The sequence below is a fragment of the Moschus berezovskii genome, chromosome 6, assembly GCF_049115385.1.
Source record: "Moschus berezovskii isolate FMDL1 chromosome 6, NW_MosBer_1.0, whole genome shotgun sequence".
Lineage (NCBI taxonomy): Eukaryota > Metazoa > Chordata > Mammalia > Artiodactyla > Moschidae > Moschus > Moschus berezovskii.
The window spans coordinates 74,835,986-74,856,880 of NC_142465.1; the positions used below are offsets into that span (position 1 = coordinate 74,835,986).

Below are 20,895 nucleotides of genomic sequence, written 5' to 3' on the forward strand. Positions count from 1 at the left end.
ATGTCCATCGAGTTGGCGATACCATTCAACCATCTCATCCTCTGTCATCCCCGCTTCTCCTGCCTTCAATCTTTTCCAGCATCAGAGTCTTTTCCAGTGAGTCAGTTCTTTGCATCAGGTGGCCAAAATATTGGAGTTTCAGCTTCAACATCAGTCCTTTCAATGAATATTCAGGACTGATTTCCTTTAGGATTGACTGGTTTGATCTCCTTGCAGTCCAAGGGATCACTTAGAAGCTTGTCATCATTTAGAAGCTTGTTGAGAGTGAAAAGGTTGGCTTGAAGCTCAACATTCAGAAAACAAAGATCATGGCATCTGGTCCCATCACTTCATGGCAAATAGATGGAGAAACAGTGGAAACAGTGTCAGACTTGACTGCAGCCATGAAATTAAAAGACGCTTACTCCTTGGAAGGAAAGTTATGACCAACCTAGATAGTATATTAAAAAGCAGAGACATTACTCTGCCAACCAAGGTCCGTCTAGTCAAGGCTATGGTTTTTCCTGTGGTCATGTATGGATGTGAGAGTTGGACTGTGAAGAAAGCTGATCACTGAAGAATTGATGCTTTTGAACTGTGGTGCTAGAGAAGATTCTTGAGAGTCCCTTGGACTGCAAGGAGATCCAACCAGTCCATTCTAAAGGAGATCAATCCTGGGTGTTCATTGGAAGGACTTATGCTAAAGCTGAAACTGCAATACTTTGGCCACCTCATGCGACGAGGTGACTCACTGGAAAAGACTCTAATGCTGGGAAGGATTGGGGGCGGGAGGAGAAGAGGACGACAGAGAATGAGATGGCTGGATGGCATCGCCAACTCTGTGGACATGAGTTTGAGTGAACTCTGGGAGATGGTGATGGACAGGGAGGCCTGGTGTGCTGTGATTCATGGGGTCGCAAAGAGTCGGACACGACTGAGTGACTGAACTGAACTGAACATACATGCAGAATCAATGGCTCAACTCCCAGTCTCCCAACCAAATCAGATTTGCATTTTAACAAGATCTCCAGTAATCCAATGCACATGCAAGTGTGAGAAGCAATTGTTACTGTTGGATTCAGATCCCCCTCTGCCACTCACCTGACCAAGTTTTGGGCCTTATCACCTGAAAAAGGCGGTAATACTCCTTACTTCAAAAGGTTGTTGTGATGATTCAGTGAGTCAATATATAAAAAGAAACTAACGTGAGGCCTGGTCTATGTTGGATGATCATTCATTCATTCATTTAACAAATTCATTATTGATTTCCTATTATATTCTAACCATTCTCCCTGTCCCGAGGCACCCTCTTTTTTAAAGCAACCCCTTTCAAGAAAAAAAAAAACAAACCACATATAAAAAACTCAGGGAAGAAGAATGTTTTATTGAGGATGGGAAGGAAGGAAAGTATTCCTCTCCAGTAGTTACAATATTATCACATGGAAAACAACTATCATTACAGCATTCTCAAATCCTATGGGATATTTAGAGGATTCTCAAAGATCAAGTACATTCACCACTATTCTCAGACTTTTAATTAGAGGTGGTGGACTGGGGAGGGGAGAAGAAGAGAAAGATACGGAAATTAGACAAACAGGGAAGGTTCATTATTGTTTTACCAACAAATAAAAAGCATTAGAGCTGTCTTAGAAATAAGGCACAAACTGTTAACTGCACAGATTTTCTTTTATTAGTTTCCTTAAAGAAGAAGCAGCAGCAATTCTCACTGGAGGTCCCACCAGTAGGAAAGGGAATGCAAGGGGTGTTCTTTTCTGCTCCCTAGGCAGAGAGGTTTCTCACCCAAGCCAGTAGGTGTTAATCTGCTTAAGCCTGCCTGAGTGGATCTGTTAGCTTTCTGGCACATGGCCATTTAGGGGTTTTGTTTCCCAGACCACAGGAGACCATTTTTCCAAGAGTTCCACTAGCTTTTTGTTTGATAACGTCTACTTCTAGCAGCATTTACTCCTTCAATAACAAATTCAATGGAACAAAAATTTACTGAACACCTACTATTTGGCAGACTCTCTGTTGGGGATACAGAGATGAATAAGGAGCAGTTGCCGTGCTCCAGAAACTCACACAAAAGTAACTTCTGCATTCTCTCAGGTGATGGCTATTCTCACTGCGTCTTTCTACTGCTTGAGGGTGGGTGGGGGGAGAAAATCCTTTGGCTTCCTTGGTTGCCCCTTTTAAATACCCACTGACCTCACTGTGCTCTCCTGAGGGCCCAGGGGCTTGAAGGGTTAATTACTTGCTTGCTGTGGCTGGTTCATTGTTTGCCGAAACTTCTCACCCCCCCTCCAATTCCGTTTCTAATTGTGAAATCTGCTTAATATATTTTAATAATGTTTTTCTTTTCACAGAGGCAATATACATTCTTTATAGAAAAATACAGATAAACCAAAAGAAGATAAAACATTAAAACCATTCTCAGCAATAACCTGTTTTTAATAAAAAGGGTACTTAAAATTATAAGTTATATAATTTTACATGAAGTTTAAAATATAGAGGAGAGCAGTTACCCATAATCCAGTCATCTGAGACATGGGCATTTTGTTTTTATTTTTTTCCTTCCAGTCTTCTTGCATTTATTATAAATGACAGCTAGCACACAGCCTGCTAAAGTCATTATTTTTGCGGGGGGAAATATGGTATGGATGTCTAAACAAGGAAGGGGTAATTTTAGCTGTACTGGTGGATAAGGATTTTGTGATTTTGCAGAAAGACATAAGTTTAGAAGTTTACTCACTGTTAGTTAAGTCACTGTTACTATTCAAACATTTCATCCCTAATGACAGAATCTGACCCAAGAAACTTGCCTTCTTTGGAATCTGAAAGGGGAAATAAAGAAATGTTTACTTTAATAAAGTCTGCTATGAGACTTCCCCTGTGGTCCAGTAGTTAAGACACCATGCTCCCAATGCAGGGGAGCCAGATCAGAGAATTAAGATCCCACAGATGGCATGAAGCGGCCAAAAAAAAAAAAAAAAAAAATGTCTGATAGAAGAACACCTGAGTTCATAAGAGTGCTTGAATAACATTAAAAGCCTACCACGTGCCAGGCTCTTTGACGTATATTATCTCAGTTAATCCTCATAACAGTCATACAAGATAGGTGTATCTATTCCTAATTTACAGATGATGAAATAAAGGCATATAAAATTTAAGAGGCTAGCTCAAGATCTGACAACCAGTGAGTAGCAGAACTAGGACCCGGAGCAAAGAGACATTATGGTAGAATTCCACTTTTAAATGAAAACCTTTCCTTTATCTTCCCAGAAGAATTTCAAGATAAAAATGGTCTGCAGCAGAAAGCACAAGATTACAGGACCAAAGTTTTCTCTTTTCAGTTCAGTTCGGTTCAGTTGCTCACTCATATCTGACTCTTTGCGACCCCATGAACCGCAGCACACCAGGCCTCCCTGTCCATCACCAACTCCCGGAGTTTACCCAAACTCATGTCCATTGAGTTGGTGATGCCACCCAACCATCTCATCCTCTGTCGTCCCCTTCTCCTCCTGCCTTCAATCTTTCCCAGCATCAGGGTCTTTTCTAATGAGTCAGCTCTTCGCATCAGGTGGCCAAAATACTGGAATTTCAGCTTTAACATCAGTCCTTCCAATGAATACCCAGGACCGATTTCCCTTAGGATGGACTGGTTGGATCTCCATGCAGTCCAAGGGACTCTCAAGAGTCTTCTCCAACACCACAGTTCAAAAGCATAAATTCTTCTTAGTGCAACTCTCACATCCATACATAACCACTGGAAAAACCATAGCCTTGACAAGACAGACCTTTGTTGACAAAGTAATGTCTCTGCTTTTTAATATGCTGTCTAGGTTGGTCATAACTTTCCTTCCAAGGAGTAAGCATCTTTTAATTTCATGACTGCAATCCCCATCTGCAGTGATTTACTTTGCCTTAAAAATGACCTCTGTTTAACAAGTTCTTTAGTCTTCCATGTGCCTAAAAGGAGGCGTCTAATCCTATTCCCAGTACCTTTCAAAATCAGTTTAATCATTTCTATTGTATCAACATTCTAACACTTATCAGAAATTAAGTTGATGATTTTATTATCACTATTAGTGATTTCTTAAATTACCCTTTTTTATTCTCACCATCTCATAAAGTTCTTAAGCCTCTTGAAGGTTTTAAATTTTGTCAGGTTCTTTCCCCAATCCCTAGCACTTTCAAGGTATCCAATTAAAAAGCAAATTAATGGAATTAATAGTATGTATGGACTAGGTCAGCATTAAGGTCACTGTCTAATAATCTTCAAAAAGACCTGGGCAGGTGGAGCCCAATAATCTCCTTACGTTTGTTTAAAGCAATTTGTTGGATCCTTAACACCTGTTGAGTGTTGAGAAGTTATTTGAAGAGCCCATTAGAGCTACATCGCCTGAGCTCTCTTTGTCCTCTCTCCATTCTTCGATCTTTTTTTCTTCTTGTCTTCCCTTTCTTTTTTCTTCTTTTTTAACAAAAATTATTTAATTGAAGGCTAATTGTCGTGGTTTTTGCCATACAGTGACATGAATCAGCCATGGGTGGACATGTGTCCCCCATCCTGAACCTTCCTCCCCCGCTCCCTCCCCATCCCATCCCTCAGGGTTGTCCCAGTACACTGGCTTTGAGTGCCCTGTTTCATGTATCGAATTTGGACTGGTGATCTATTTTACATATGGTAAAATACATGTTTCAGTCAAATCACCCCACCCTTACCTTCTCCCACAGAGTCCAAAAGTCTGTTCTTTATATCTGTGTCTCTTTTGCTGTCTCGCATATAGGGTCATCATTACCATCTTTCTAAATTCTATATATATGTGTTTATATACTGTATTGGTGTTTTTCTTTCTGACTTACTTTACTCTGTATCATAGGCTCCAGTTTCATCTACCTCATTAGAACTGATTCAAATGCATTCTTTTTAATAGCTGAATAATAGTCCATTGTGTATATGTACCACAGCTTTATTATCCATTCATCTGTCGGTGGACATCTAGGTTGCTTCCATGTCCTGACTATTATAAACAGTGGTGCAATGAACACTGGGGTACATGTGTCTTTTTCAATTCTGGTTTCCTCAGTGTGTATGCCCAACAGCGGGATTGCTGGGTCATATGGAAGTTCTATTTCCAGTTTTTTAAGGAATCTCCACACTGTTCTCCATAGTGGCTGTAGTAGTTTGCATTCCCACCAACAGTATAAGAGGGTTCCCTTTTCTCTGCACCCTCTCCAGCATTTATTGTTTGTAAACTTATTGATAGCACCCATTCTGACCAGCATGAGATGGTACCTCATTGTGGTTTTGATTTGCATTTCTCTGATAATGAGTGATGTTGAGCATCTTTTCATGTGTTTGTCAGCCATCTGTTATGTCTTCTTTGGAGAAATGCCTGTTTAGTTCTTTGGCGCATTTTTTGATTGGGTCATTTATTTTTCTGGTATTTAGCTGCATGAGCTGCTTGTATATTTTTTAGATTAATTCTTTGTCAGTTGTTTTGTTTGCTATTATTTTCTCCCATTCTGAAGGCTGTCTTTTCACTGTATAGTCTCCTTTGTTGTACAAAAACTTTTAAGTTTAATTAGGTCCCATTTGTTTATTTTTGCTTTTATTTCCATTACTCTGGGAGGTGGGTCATACAGGATCCTGCTGTGATTTATGTCAGAGAGAGTTTTGCCTATGTTTTCCTCTAGGAGTTTTATAGTTTCTGGTCTTACATTTAGATCTTTAATCCATTTTGAGTTTATTTTTGTGTATGGTGTTAGAAAGTATTCTAGTTTCATTCTTTTACAGATGGTTGACCAGTTTTCCCAGCACCACTTGTTAAACAGATTGTCTTTTCTCCATTGTATATTCTTGCCTCCTTTGTCAAAGATAAGTTGTCCATAGGTGCGTGGATTTATCTCTGGGCTTTCTGTTTTGTTCCATTGATCTATATTTCTGTCTTTGTGCCAGTACCATACTGTAGCTTAGTAATATAGTCTGAAGTCAGGCAGGTTGATTCCACCAGTTCCATTCTTCTTTCTCAAGATTGCTTTGACTATTCACAAGGTTTTTTGTATTTACATACAAATCGTGAAATTATTTGTTCTAGTTCTGTGAAAAATACCATTGGTAGCTTGATAGGGATTGCATTGAATCTATAGATTGCTTTAGGTAGTATGCTCATTTTCACTATATTGATTCTTCCAATCCATGAATATGGTATATTTCTCTATCTATTTGTGTCATCTTTGATTTCTTTCATCAGTGTTTTATAGTTTTCTATATATAGGTCTTTTTGTTTCTTTAGGTAGATATATTCCTAAGTATTTTATTCTTTTCATTGCAATGGTGAATGGAATTGTTTCCTTAATTTCTCTTTCTTTTTTCTCATTGTTAGTGTATAGTAATGCAAGGGATTTCTGTGTATTAATTTTATATCCTCAACTTTACTATATTCATTGATTAGCTTTAGTAGTTTTCTGGTGGTTTTCTAAGGTTTTCTAAGTAGAGGATCATGTCATCTGCAAACAGTGAGAGTTTTACTTCTTCTTTTCCAATCTGGATTCCTTTTATTTCTTTTCCTTCTCTGATTGCTATAACTAAAACTTCCAAAACTATGTTGAATAGTCGTGGTGAGAGTGGGCACCCTTGTCTTGTTCCTGACTTTAAGGGAAATGCTTTCAATTTTTCACCATTGAGGATAATGCTTGCTGTGGGTTTGTCATATATGGCTTTTATTATGTTGAGGTATGTTCTCAGAGAAGGCAATGGCACCCCACTCCAGTACTCTTGCCTGGAAAATCCCATGGATGGAGGAGCCTCATAGGCTGCAGTCCATGGGGTCACTAAGAGTCAGACACGACTGAGTGACTTCACTTTCACTTTTCACTTTCATGCTTTGGAGAAGGAAATGGCAACCCACTCCAGTGTTCTTGCCTGGAGAATCCCAGAGACTGGGGAGCCTGGTGGGATTCCATCTATGGGGTCACAGAGAGTCAGACACGACTGAAGCGACTTAGCAGCAGCAGCAGCAGCATGTTCCTTCTATGCCTGCTTTCTGGAAGATTTTTATCATAATTGGATGCTGAATTTTGTCAAAGTCTTTCTCTGCATCTATTGAGATAATCATATGGTTTTTATCTTTCAATTATTAATGTGGAAGAAATAGAAGATCTTAACACACCTGTCACAAGTATGGAAATCAAAACTGTAATAAAAAAATCTTCCAACAAACAAAAGCCCAGGACCAGATGGCTTCACAGGTGAATTCTACCAAAAATTTAGAGAAGAGCTAACACCTATTCTACTCAAACTCTTCCAGAAAATTGCAGAGGAAGGTAAACTGCCAAACTCATTCTATGAGGCCACCATCACCCTAATACCAAAATCAGACAAAGATGCCACAAAAAAAGAAAACTAAAGGCCAATATCACTGATGAACATAGATGCAAAAAATTTCAACAAAATTCTAGCAAACAGAATCCAACAACATATTAAAAAGATCATACATCATGACCAAGTGGGCTTTATCCCAGGGATGCAAGGATTCTCCTTTTTCTTCTTTTAAAATTTTCATTGAAAAGCCTTTGACCACCAGTCTTTGGCCACCAGTCTCTGTGCTAAGCGCCAGTGACCCAGTGGTGGGCAATATAGGCAAGGCCCCTACCCTCATGTAGCTGACAGACTGGTTGGGAGGGGGATCAGACATTAATTCAATCACACTCATGAATGGCTGTAAGGTTACAAATTGTGGTAGGCACAATCATGCTGTATGGGACCTGACTTAATGGGATCTGGGGTTAGGAGACAGCTTCTTCATATTGAAATATGAAGAATGAGTGGATACTTAGGGAAGACTGAGGGTTCCAGGCAGTGGAAATGGCTGTGCAAAGGCCTTGTGGTGCTGGGAATTGTGGTACTCTGGAAAAATGAAAAAAAAAGCTATAGTGGCTGGTTCAGAGGTACAAAAGCAGGGAGTGAGGGATGCTTCTTGTGAGGTCAGCAAGAACCAAGACACAGGGTGTGTAAAGATTCTGGCTTTCAGCTCGAGAGCAGTGGGAAACCACTGGCATGCTAGGGAAGAACTGAGGGAGTGAGAACTGCTGGTGACGATACATCTTCGCTTATCTCTGCAGGAGCGATGCAGTCATACACGTGGTCTCTAACGTACACGGTGACGACAGCAGCAGGGTCCCCGGCTGAAAACTCTCAACAGCTGCCCTGTATGCGGAGCACGCACGTGCCTTCCTCTTCGGTCACACACAGGATACCAGTTTATCCCCACAGAGAGGAGCACGGGTAGGTGGCTTCCCTGGGATGATGTTTTACTTTTGATTTGAAAGGGCAGGGTTTACTCAGCAGTGATTTCCGCAGAGGACAAGAAGGACTTGCCCTTTGTTGAGTTCTGCCCACACCTTGTATGACTATCTCATACAATCCCCTCAACAACCAGATGAGGTGGGCAGGTGACCCACTTGACAGATGAAGAAACTAAGACTGGACTAATTTCACTTCCTCAGGCCACGTGGCTGCGAAGGGTGGGGCTGACTGAGATTCTGTCTGCCTCTTTTAGGAAAGAAAATGGAAAAGTCCCTTTCCCCAGCTCCCGTGGGTGGCTATTTTACAGGTGTATAACATACAGCTTCTTGGTGGGTCCAAGTCTCAATCAGCGGGGGGCTTCCCCACCCAAGGCTGGGGGTCACTGGAGGGCAGGGCTTACTCATGGGGTTCAACTCCAAGTGGGTTCCAGTGGTGACTTGGACCCTGAATAAATAAATCATTTGTTTTGCCCATATTTTCCCCCAAATCTGTAGTGGTGTTACTGTGATGAATAAGTTACAGATCCCCTTAAAAGGGTAACCTGAATTGTGGCAGCTTTTTGCCATTTTGCATTGTCTTTATGAAAAGACCTTCCTCCTCCAGTGTCTCCTGCGCACTGATCTGGGGAACACTGATGATGTTAATAAAGGGCCCTCCTTCTCAAGACGGTGAGACTCGGCTCTGAGGGCACAGTGAGCCTCACAAACCAGGTTCCAACAGGCCAGCTGTGGGGCACACAGGAGGGGAGGGAGGAGGACCACTCAGGTCCCTTCCACGCAGTGATTGAAGCCTCACTGTGGGCATACTTGGAGTTAATTCCAAAGGCTCAGGTGCCCCTGCCAGTCAGTGGGACAGCCATTATTTTCTCAGGGGACCCCTGAGAATATTTCCCCCACACATTCAAAATCGACTTAGAATTATTGTTTCAGAGAGCTTTCAATTCTGCAGAAATGACAGCACAGACACTCACGTGCTCATACACCAGCATCTTTGATGTAAAGATGTTATTGAGAATAATGGTAACAGTATTCTATGTTTCCAAAACAGTATCCTATGTTTATAAAGTGTCTTCACATATAGGACTCTCAGAGTAGCCAGGTGCAGCAGTTTTTACAGATGTAAGAAACAAGGATGCAAGTAGCCCAGGGCCCCACAGCTGGGAGCTGGTGGAGCCAGGCTTAGAATAGGAGGCTGACTCCTGGTTGGCCATGGTGTTTTCCCCAGGAGAGAGCTCAGAGAAACACTGCATCCTTCCCCAAGATGGAGACGCAGAGGCCTGAGCAAAACAAAAACATAAGTCCTGAAGTAATTTCTTCTTTTTTTCCTATTTGACTTCAGGCTATAATGTAGGGCTTTTTACCACAACAGGAGACAAGGTCTCCATCACTAATGATGTTTTGCTCAGGGCTGGTTTTCATTCCCTGCGCACTCACTGGGTGGTGAGGGAGGTATGCTGAGGCAAGAAGGAAGACCCACCTGGGAGTTTGACATTATCACAACAAAGCCACAGAGTGGTGACGGTAGGAAACAAGAAGAAAAAGAAAAATGAAAAACAAAAAGAAAGAAAAGAAGGAGCAGATGAGGTTGATTTTTAAAGGTGTCAAACTGCTTTGTTCTTCCTGCCATTACTCACAATATTCCATGCGCCTCCTGCATTTTAGATACACGGGAAGCTATAACTATGGGAGCTATGGCAACCAGCATCCTGCCCCGATGCAGAGCCAGTACCCAGCTCTCCCGCACGACACAGCCATCTCAGGACCACTCCACTACTCCCCGTACCACAGGAGCTCCGCGCAGGTGAGTCGGTGGTCCTGCTTGCCTGCCCAGGCCTTGGTGAGCTTGGTACCAGGTCTAGTCAACACAATTAATAAGCACCTTCTGCATACTGTGTGTGCAACCTCTGTGCCTCCGAGGGAAGGCTGGTCTTTTCCTTAGTGCCACTTCGTCCCTCCCGTGGCTGCCCACAGGGGTTGCTCAGTCAGCGTCACCCCAACTTGCTTTCACGTACATGGGTACCGACCATGTGCCTCTAGTTCTGTCCTCCCTTTGACCTCTCTCCTGGGAGCCAGTCAGCAATGAGGTCTGTTACCCTTTCTTCGGGTGGCCACCTTCAGACTGGATCTTTTGTCTCCTCTCCCATTGCCCCTTCCTGGTGCAGTCAGACCTTCATCAAGTTGTCAGGATGCTCATCTCAGTATCATCCTAACTGCTCTCTCAGTTTCACGTCTGTTCCTTTTCAGTCCAGCAGCCCAACCACAGACTCTTGATAGAAGAGTCTTCCTGAAATGGACCCCTAACACATCATTCTCAGGCCTTTGGCTCTTCACTGTCTCACAAACCACACTGATCCTCTGTGGCCTTGGTGAATGGGGATGGTGGCTGCCGCTGTTATATCAGTGTTAGGCGCTCTCCATGCCTCAGACACTTTGCCATCTACTGGCCCCAAACACAAGTGGTCACCAGTTCCATCCAGTTCTGCATCCTTGGTGTCTCTGGACCCTCACCGTCCTTGACTCAGATCAAGTCTTTATCCAACTTAGACAATGACCAAAGCCTTCCCGTCTGTCTGTCTCTGTGTTGGTAACTCGTCCCATCCTTAGTCCATCCTCAGTACTGCTGCTGGGAAAATCTTTTGGGTAAAACAAAACAAAAACCTGGCCACAACACTCTTCCTCTTTTGCATATCATCACTTTGAGGGTCATGTTCAATTCCTTAGCACGTCTCTCAAGACTCATGACCCTCTGGGCTCTGCCTGCCTTTCTGGCCTACCAGCCACACCCCACCTTTGTCCCTCCATGACAGTTCATGTGCAGCTCCCTCGGGTCTTTGCAGATGCTATTGCCTCGGGCTGGGACTCTCTTCCTCAGCCTCTTCTGTTTGTTGCTCAGGACAAGCACCCCATTTGCTGACACTGCCCTCATCCTTCCTCCAGAACCATATTAAGTGCCATTCCTCGGTACTCAAATAGTGCATTGGGCTTTCCTCTGTTGGTACACTTCTCATCACTGACTTTCCTGATACCTGCAAGAGACCCCAAAACTTCTTGAAGACAGAAATTAAGTCCAAGATCCTCGGGTCACTGCACTCATCAAAAAAGAAAAGCTAACCATTACTCAACACTGTCCTGTGCCAAGCACCTTCCACATCCCCATGGTAACCCTTGCAGAAAGGAAGTGAGGATAACTTGGTCGAGGACTTAACCCCGGGCAGCGTGACCCCAGCTGTACAGGCTCCTAAGCCCTAGCCTCTGTCACCATTCAGAGAGAGCTGCTGCTAAGTCACTCCAGTCGTGTCTGACTCTGTGTGACCCCATAGACGGAAGCCCACCAGGCTCCCCCGTCCCTGGGATTCTCCAGGCAAGAACACTGGAGTGGGTTGCCATTTCCTTCTCCAATGCATGAAAGTGAAAAGTGAAAGTGAAGTCGCTCAGTCGTGTCCGACACGGGCTGCAGCCTAACAGCCTCCTCCAACAGCCTCCTCCATCCGTGGGATTTTCTAGGCAAGAGTACTGGAGTGGCTTGCCATTGACTTCTCCATCAGAGAGAGCACTCGCTGCTTAATTTAACAGAGTGAACAGGAGGTGGGTCAGCAGAGACAACTGCGGTGTGAGGAAAGCAGGGTGGGAGCGGTGGTAGGTCTGGGAGACATGATGAGAGTTCAGCCTAGGAAAGAGCTTCCGCAGCACTGGTAAGACCAGGAAGTAGAGAGGGGACCGGCAGAGCAGGGAGGCTGCCAAGGAAGCACGTGCAGGAGTCTTAGAACAGAGGTGGCAGGACGTGAGCTGAAGTGGAGGCTGTGATTACATCAGCTGACAGCACAGACTTGCCTCCGAGGGAGGCAGAGTGTATCCACAATACATGGGCACTTAGGGCAAACAGGAGTCTGTTTTGATTTCTATCCGCAGTCCCAGAGGAGCCCTGGGATAATCCCCAGACAAGCCAAGAAGTTGATTCCTCTAAACCATCACCTGGGGCATTATTATAGGTCTCCATCTGCGTCACACAGAGACACCCGCTCCCTAGGTCCCGCTTCTCTTGGGACCAGGGTCTGTGCTCCCCATGATCCCCTAAATGACTAAGAGCTGCCGCCATAGACTGGTCACACTTTCACAGTATAAGCAGCCCATCCATCCATCCATTCATTCATTCCCCCATGACTGTCAAGTACCTACTGTGTGGCAAGCACTGCCCTAGCCTGTGAGAATACAGGGAGAAGGAGATGGAGGCAAGCCTGCTTTGAGAGAGCTTCCACTCCAGTAGGAGACCCTGGCGAGACCAAGCTAAGATCCCAAGCCACAGCTCCTGGCATCATCTTCCCTCTTTCTTCACCCCCTTATCTTTCCTCATGAAACTTCTGGAGCTGGTTTTTCTGGGTATTAAATTTTTAAAGCCTTTTTCCATAAAAAGAAGCCATGGGCTCCTAAATGCCCATGCAGCCAGCCCCCAGTGTCCGAGACAGGCCGGAGCATCTACTCTGGAAACCACAATGGTTCCCAGCTGGAGCACCAACATCTAATCACTCATCCTAATTGGAGAGCTGAGGACTAAACGAACGCCCATCGAGGAGCTGCTGAACCCAGACTGGGTGTGGGAGGCCACAGGGTCCTGCAGCCCCTTCACCACCATGCTCTGTGACTCTTAGGTCCTTTCACAACCTCTGACCCCCACCACATACTCATACCCTGCACTTTATGGTTAATGCCTCCGTCTCCATTTGTAAAGTGGGGTGGGGAGACGTTTAATTATACCACATCTCTGCCCAGGTTGATGGATGAGGTCAGGGTTTCTCCTGGGGAAGGTACTATCTAGATCCTTCCTTTTATTTTTCATTCACATTGATGCACTGTTGAGGCACTCTGAAATACATAGGCTCACTCAAATCTCAGAGCAACCTCCCAAAGAAGGCATTTTCCTCACTTTTTAAAGATGAGGAAAACCTCAGAAGGTGATTTGCCCCAGGGCATGCATCCAGTAAGTGACCAAGCAGATTCAAAGGCAAATTCTCCAAATCTCAACCCCAAGTCCATGGCACTGAACACTACAGGGTGTGTGTTTTGGAGGGCAGGAAGTAAATTCAGGAGGTTACTGCAGCTATTCTCAATAAGTTTCAGGTTCCCAAAGAGAAAAAACACACACCAAGATACTGTATTTCTTTCCTTTCCTGGTACTGTGGTTTAAGGTTGAGCACACGGGAAAATCTACTGTAGGGCTAATTAGTTTTAGCTTTCCAGAGCAGAGGTCAAGCCATTCCAATCCTGAATACCAAATATCACACTTCATTATAGCAGACTCAGCAGGGAAAAGATTAGTCTGAAGTGAAGAAAAATCATAATGATAAAATATGGTTAAAGAATGCAATTGGTCATTAACACAAGACACTACTTCCTGCAAATAAATGCCTACCAGGTTAGTCTTAAAGAACTAATACAACACCTTTGTGAAGTCCAGTAATTGCAGACATTCCAGCATTTATATACTCAAAATAATGTGAAGTCATTTGTTTTTTGAACTATGGTAGCGTGTGTCCTTGTTTCTACTATTCATTTGTACAAGACATGCTTTCTTCATGAGTACTACAAAGGTAAACCTCCACTCCTGCTTGAATGCTCATAATTTCTCAATTAGCAAGTCCAGATGGATGAGGCTGCACAGGGAAAGGTTTGAATTATTCCAGAAAAACACCCTTCTTGCTGCTAAGCTGCACTTGTCCCACATCAAAGTAAGTGAACAAGGAACAGTATCAGCTACCCCTTCCCAGGCTCCCCATCCTCATGCCCAACCAGAAAGAAAACAAACATGGAACCTCTACCTGTCAGCAGCCGTGAATGTGAACTTGAGCTCAAAAGCCATTAGACCAACCATAAGCAAACTGGGTAGAAAGACACTTAGAGTGAACCAGAAAGTTGTTGCTCATTTCTCAGCTGTATGGCCAAGACCCAGCCTTACCAGCTGGCCACACAGCTCTCACAGTGTCTCCAGTGGACCATGTCCAGTGGGTCCTTGATCTCAGAGGCACAGTGATTGCTACAAAGTTTGCTTAGCATGCTCCACTTTGGGGTAGCATCCTGGGCCAAAGGTGAATAAAAGTAGAAAAATAGATTTTCTCTGACTGTAGAGCCAAGGCTTTCTGAATTCAAATGTCAGCTCAGCCTCTGATTAACTCAGTGCCTCAATCTCCTCATCTGAAAAATGGGGATAATTCTAGTACTTATTTCATAGGGTTGTTGTGAGGGTTGAGTGATTTAATAAAGGTTAGGACAGGGGCTGGCTCATAGTTAACACTATCTGTGTGTATTATTATGATTATTCTTTGTAACACCACAGTTATTATTTTTGTAATTATAGAATTAATATCTGTCTCCCTCACTATACTAGCCCTGTGAAGGTGAGGTCCTTCCCCTTGTGACCATTATATTCCCAGGACCCAAAACAGACCTGGCTCTTGGTTGGACCTCAGTATACAATGGTCAGTGAATGAAGGGATGAATGGATCCTCACTCTGGCAGTAAGTTGTGTGTGACCGCAAGAAGATCATTTATCCCTCTCTTGACCTCAGTTCCCTCATCTGTAAAATGAGAGGTGGGATCAGATGGTCAATCACTTAAGGCTTTTCCTATCATTAGTAGACCACGAACCTATGACTCAAGGAAGAAGAATATTCATAATTGCAACTATGTTTTGAAAACTTATTGTGTGGAAGCTCTGGGGCTTCTCAGGTGGCGCTAGTGGTGAAGAACCCACCTGCCAATGCAGGAGACATGTGATATGGGCTCAATCCCTGGGTTGGGAAGATCCCCTGGAGGAGAGCACAGCAACCCACTCCAGCTTCTTGCCTGGAGAATCCCATGGACAGAGGAGTCTAGCGGGCTACAGTCCATGGAGTCGCAAAGAGTCGGACATGACTGAAGTGACTTAGCACGCATGGACACACTGTGTGGAAGCTCTATGTATTTCACATGTACTAACTCAGTTAATCTTGACCCCAAAAGCTCAGCAGATGTGGACCATCTGGCACAGATTTTGGGGAGCTGTGTCCTGAGTGGGGGATGCCTGTTGGCAGGACTTTGGGCAGTGAGAGCTGCCTTTCATGGGAAAACAGCGGGCCACCTTTCACCCGTTCTCCAGTAGAGGCCCATTTGGTGAAGGTCAGGGATAAAGGGCTCATTCTTCTCTCTCCACGTGCAGGAAAGTCAGCACTTGGTGTGAGGAGTCATTTCTCAAAATAGCACTTCCTAATATGGCTCCAAAGAGGCTCAGGGTCAGTCTCAGCAGAGACGGACTCACACCCTGGTCCCTTGAGGGAATCTTTGCCCACTTGTGCACACACACACCCACACATGCCCACAGGCACCCCTCACACACCTCCCACAGGGAGGGGACTGGGGACTCACCTCCATTTTCACATCAGTAGCAACAGTCCTTGATCTGACCTAGAAAAGGGTAACTTCCAGTTAGGGCCTTCAACAAAAAGCGCTTTTATCTTGGACAGAACTCTGGGGACCCCAGGGTTTGTGCCCAGCATCTGGAGGAGCCCCGTGAACCCGGATGTGAAATGTGAGAGGTGAGGCGGGTGCTCCCACTGGACGGAACAGCAACTTCACTGGTGGCTTTAATGGCATGGCTGGGCAGCCGGCACTCCAGCCTCTCAGCTTTCAATGGTCTCTTCACCAAGGGGAAGACGAGGCACTGACTCATTTGCAATTAGCTGACCTAACGGGACAGAATTTTCCAGGCCGGATCCTGTGGTAACAGAATTTTATTGTCACACTGGAGATATTTTGAGCCCATCTCATTTCCAGGCAATTACTCTTTTGAGCTTGTGACACAACCCCTGGGCACAGCTGCATTGAGGGGCCTTGATTTGGCACAAAAGCCACACTCTCTTGGGTTCTGTGGGGAGGAGGCTGTGAGTCCACATGGTGATACAGTCCCTACGCAGGCCAGGCAAGCAAGGTGCCTCTCAGGAGCATCAGGCTGAGACCTGGTTGGAGTTACCAGACCCTGTGGTCTGCAGGGGAAGGAAGGTACTTAAAGGCAGAGTGACAGATTCAAGTTTAATGTGCTGTGTTCCAAAGGAGAGTCTTCCTCTCTGAATTCTCTGGACTTCAGTTGTGTGATGGCTCCTGCCTTGTTTGGGCCAGCCTGATGTAGGGGGAAAGAGCCCGGGCTCCCCTGCCAGTTCTCATCCACTAGCTCACCATGGGTTCCGCACCTTATCCTAGTTGGATCCTAGCTGTCTCATCAGTGCAACATGGGGTCGGAGTACATGACCCCTGAGGTTATTTCTAGGGTAACAACCTAGGGTTCATTCACCGGATAGTTATGTGGCACCTGCTAGGTACCAGGGATCATTCCAGATGTTGGGAACACGGTGGGGAAGACAACACCGCTCCACCAGGAGCTTAGGAATACAAGCCAGTGGGAAGAGAGAGCTGACAAGATGGATGCTAAGATCCTGCCCTGAGAGGTGAGGGTGGGGCACTTAGTTTGGAGAGACAAGAGGTCCAGAAAAGTCTCTTTGACGTGGTGACATTTGAGCTGAGAACTGAAGAATGACGAAAGGGCAAGCAGGGAAGGGCCTCGGGGGTGGGAGAGACGTGCTCCAGGCGGAGGGAACAGGTGGAACAAAATATTCTGAGATGGGAACCAGCCTGGCATGCCTGAGGGCCAGAGAAGAGGTTTCTGTGCCAGGGAGGGGACATGTATCCAAGGAGTTTACTAGAGAGGCTATTGGGAGGGGGGAGCAAACTTTTGGGAAAAATTAAAGACCGTTTTTGTAATAATATGCTTTGATATTACCTGTTTAATACCTGGGGGCTCATTATCTTGGTCAGCACCCAGTCTTATCATGGTCTCTTTGGGGTTCAGAGGGGTGCCACACACACACACACACACACACACACACAGCAGCTTTGGGGAGTATGAAAGCCTCTGGAGGCTCCCCGTAGTCTCCTTGGCAACAGCCCTGAGTGCCTCCTCTCCCCCGAGCTCCAGATACCACCTCCGCCCTTCTCACTTTTTTCCTACCTGTTCTTCTGACTGCGTAAGTAAGGCAAGCTGTCTGTCCTGTGAAGGACTAAGCCCTCACTACCGGACCTTGGAGCCCTCCTTGACCTGTGAATAGCTAGTTCTCTTCGCCTGCTTTGGGCCTATCAGCCTTCCCCTACTGCCCCTCAGGCTCCCGCTCAAAAGGCGGAGAACAGTTCACTTGGCCCCCTTGACAACAGAGAGCAGCCATTGCTGTCATAACCCCTTCTCCTGGCTTGTCTAGGCTTCAGTCTGTCTGTCTCCCTCACAGGAGGCAGCCTCCCACCTAATCCCTCAGGGCTCCACTCTCCAACTGTCAGGGAAGACAGATGGGAGAACAGAAGACTTTGCACATTCGCAGGCAGACTCTCTCCCTACTCGCTGCCCTTGCCATCCTGGCTGACTGGCTCCTGTTCATGTTGGCGTGGCCCTTAGCACAGCAAGGAAATCTTTGTGTTGACCAGCCTGCAAACGGAGAACTCTAGCAAAGGGAGCCCAGAACTCCTCCCCTTCCTCCCTTCTGATCTACTAAAAGCAGCTCGTTTGCATAGCTGTCTTAGAAACCGAAAAGAATGTAAACAAAGCAGCACTTTGGGGCATTCCTCTTATTTCTGACTCTTTCTAGAAATGTTTGCCCTCTTCTGGTAGCTATTAACACCTTTTTTCCTGACCCACACAAAAGCACCTTCCTCCCCTCCCAGGGGCTTATCTTGACTCCTTCCACGTTCATACCAAGGCCAATAACTTGCCATCCTATCTTCTAGGACTTCAGTGAATGTGAACCCAAAAGAGATGTTCTCTAAATGATAGGCACTAATAATAACCTTCGACGCTGTTGACTTGCTTCCTCTTCAAAAACCTGCTTTTAGGCTGCAGTTCATAATTGGATTCAATTGCAAAATGCTATTTTTAATGAGGTCGTTGTGTTTTTCTTGGCAGTATTGTTCTCTTGGGTTGATGGAGTGGGACCTCTCACAACTCCATAAATGATAAAATGATACAGCTCAAACCCATCCACCCACATCCATGTCTATTTGGACATACTGTGGCTCAGGTACACACGCACGCACTCTCTCTCTCTCTCTCTCTCTCTCTCTCTCCTGTATTCCCAGTGGGGTTATTCCTTCTTTGGGGTTTGACTTCCCCAACCATTGCAGGTGAAGAGCACAAAGTCTGTATGACTGGTTGAATGAATATCAGCCCAGCTCTGGCTATGAAATATTTTGCCCTTCTCCTGCCGGATGCTTCCTAGAGCAAGAGTCAGTCTTGCACAATCTCACTGATGACTTCCCACCAACTTTCATTAACAGACTCTTAAGAATTTAACGTAAACTGTGAACATGACTGATTCTGTGTATGTGCAACTTCAAGCTAATTTTAACTTTGTGGAATTTCTTTCCCCTCAACAAGTACCCTTTTAATAGCCCCACTTCCCGGATGGAACCTTGTCTGATGAGCAGTACTCCTAGACTGCATCCTACCCCAGTCACCCCCCGATGGCCAGAGGTGCCCACAGCCAACACGTGCTACACAAGCCCGTCCGTGCATTCCACGAGGTATGGAAACTCTAGTGACATGTACACACCCCTGAGCACGCGCAGGAATTCTGAGTACGAGCACATGCAACACTTTCCTGGCTTTGCTTACATCAACGGAGAGGCCTCCACAGGATGGGCTAAGTGACTGCTTTCATAGGGATCCATATTTAATATTAATAATAATTAATAATAATAATAATAATAAACCCATCACCCACCCACCCCCAGAAGACTCTCTCTCTCTACATTGTAACTCCTGGACTATTCCTAGGCATCCACTTTCCTAATGAACATGAGGCTGGGATTCAGTGCGGGATGAATAAACTTTAGTTCTGAAACGGGGCTCACTAAGAGTCAGTGAGATTGGGTTCCCGTAGCCAAGCCAGACTTGACTGTTTGTACAGAGCACTATCTCAGGCAGGCCGACCCGTGACATTTCCCTCTGTTCCATGACTTCACAACCACTCCAAGTAAACCATTTATTTTCCTGTTGACAAAAACTCTTTAGTCTTGAAGGATGGACAAGAGACAGAATCTGGTTGGCACTCTTGGATGGGCACATAATTGACCAAGAGCATTCACCTTTCCATCCGGCTGTCATCTTACTGTACAATGAACAGCCCTCAGAAGTGTCTAAAACATCCCAACTTGCTGGTGGCGTCAGCACTGCTTCCTGGAGCGCCAGGGCTAAATGGAGGTGTCCAGAAAGCCTAGAGACCCCGTTACACTCACGCTGTCACCGTCCCTGCCTGGTCTTGGAACGTAAGCACTGTTGAGAGGGAAGGAAGAGGCCTGTTCCGTATGCCTTAAGTAGACTGAGGTTTGTAGGGGACCGGTTCTCCTACATACAAGTATTTGTCTTAAGTTTGCACAATGGCTAGTGTCAGCAAAAGGCAGAAGAGGGTTTTCTAAAGTTCTGTGAGAATGCGGACTTATGGCATTGAGTATCACACTCAGCTCTGCTGTATTAACTTTGTGACCCTGAACGGACCAAACTTTTAACTTACCAAGCACCAAGTGTGAAGACGACTTTCATGGTTCCTTCATAAGACTATAATAATTTCCGACACTTTGATAGAAAAAATTCAAAGCTGTGCCTTTGAGCCTATACTATACTGTGTATGTGTGGAAATAAAAAAAAAAATGTATTGTACTTTTGGAAAATTTTTTCATAGGCATTTTTCTGTCATATTTGTAGCAATTTGTGAGGTTTGTTAGAGATTAACATAGGTTTTCTTTCTGTATTATAAAAAACACCAAGAAATTATGGTGGACCTATTACCCTATGGGTAAGAAATAAATGGAAATATGACATCGGATGTTTTAGCAATTGTTCTGTAAATAAAATCTTTGATCACACCACTCAGTGTGATAATCATGTCTACAGCTAAAATGGAAATAGTTTTATCTGTACAGTTGTGCAAGATATGAATGGTTTCACACTCAAATAAAAAGTATTGGAATGACCGCTTTCTTTTTGTCCATTTTGCATTTGATACGACCTGTGTGTGTGTATGCGCATATGTGTTTGTGTGTGTGTGTAATATATATGACATTCTAAATACCTAGGGTGTAAGTAGGCAAAACAAAAATCAATGGTCTTCTATGGTTGTGCTTATCCACTTCCTTGTGATCTTGTCATTATTAAAATGTGGACAGGCCACACATGCAGTCCTTAAAAAATGATTTAGCACCTACAACCTGATTGTAAGAACCAGTCCTACATACAAGGATTGACCTGAAGTTTTCATGATGGCTAGTGACAGCAAAGGGCAGAGCCTTTCAGCTGTTACAGAGGATATTATTCTTCAATGCCAGCATCATTAGGAGGTCCCCTGACAGTTCATTATGCTTTAATGACTGCTAGGTGTAAAGATATTTTGAGCATAGTGGTTTAAATGCTACTAAACTTCTGAAACAGGACAGTAATATTAATAAATAGTTAATATCAATAGATTTTTTTTTTCCAGAACTGCAGTTTGATTCTAGGGCTGCAAAGTGAAGCAAAATGATTAAATGTTTTGCCCAATGTTAAAGAGTCTA

General features: G+C 44.6%; 1 protein-coding gene across 1 annotated transcript in view; it reads left to right on the forward strand.

Moving 5' to 3' along the window:
- RFX4 (regulatory factor X4) overlaps positions 1-20,219 on the forward strand; it is a 165,081-nt gene extending 144,862 nt beyond the window's left edge. Inside the window, exons 16-18 of the mRNA XM_088837166.1 lie at positions 8,101-8,263; positions 9,946-10,084; positions 18,725-20,219. Coding sequence (XP_088693292.1) covers positions 8,101-8,263; positions 9,946-10,084; positions 18,725-18,997 — 575 coding nt within the window. The 3' untranslated portion in view covers positions 18,998-20,219. The remainder of the gene's footprint in view (positions 1-8,100; positions 8,264-9,945; positions 10,085-18,724) is intronic.
- Positions 20,220-20,895: the final 676 nt, after the last annotated feature.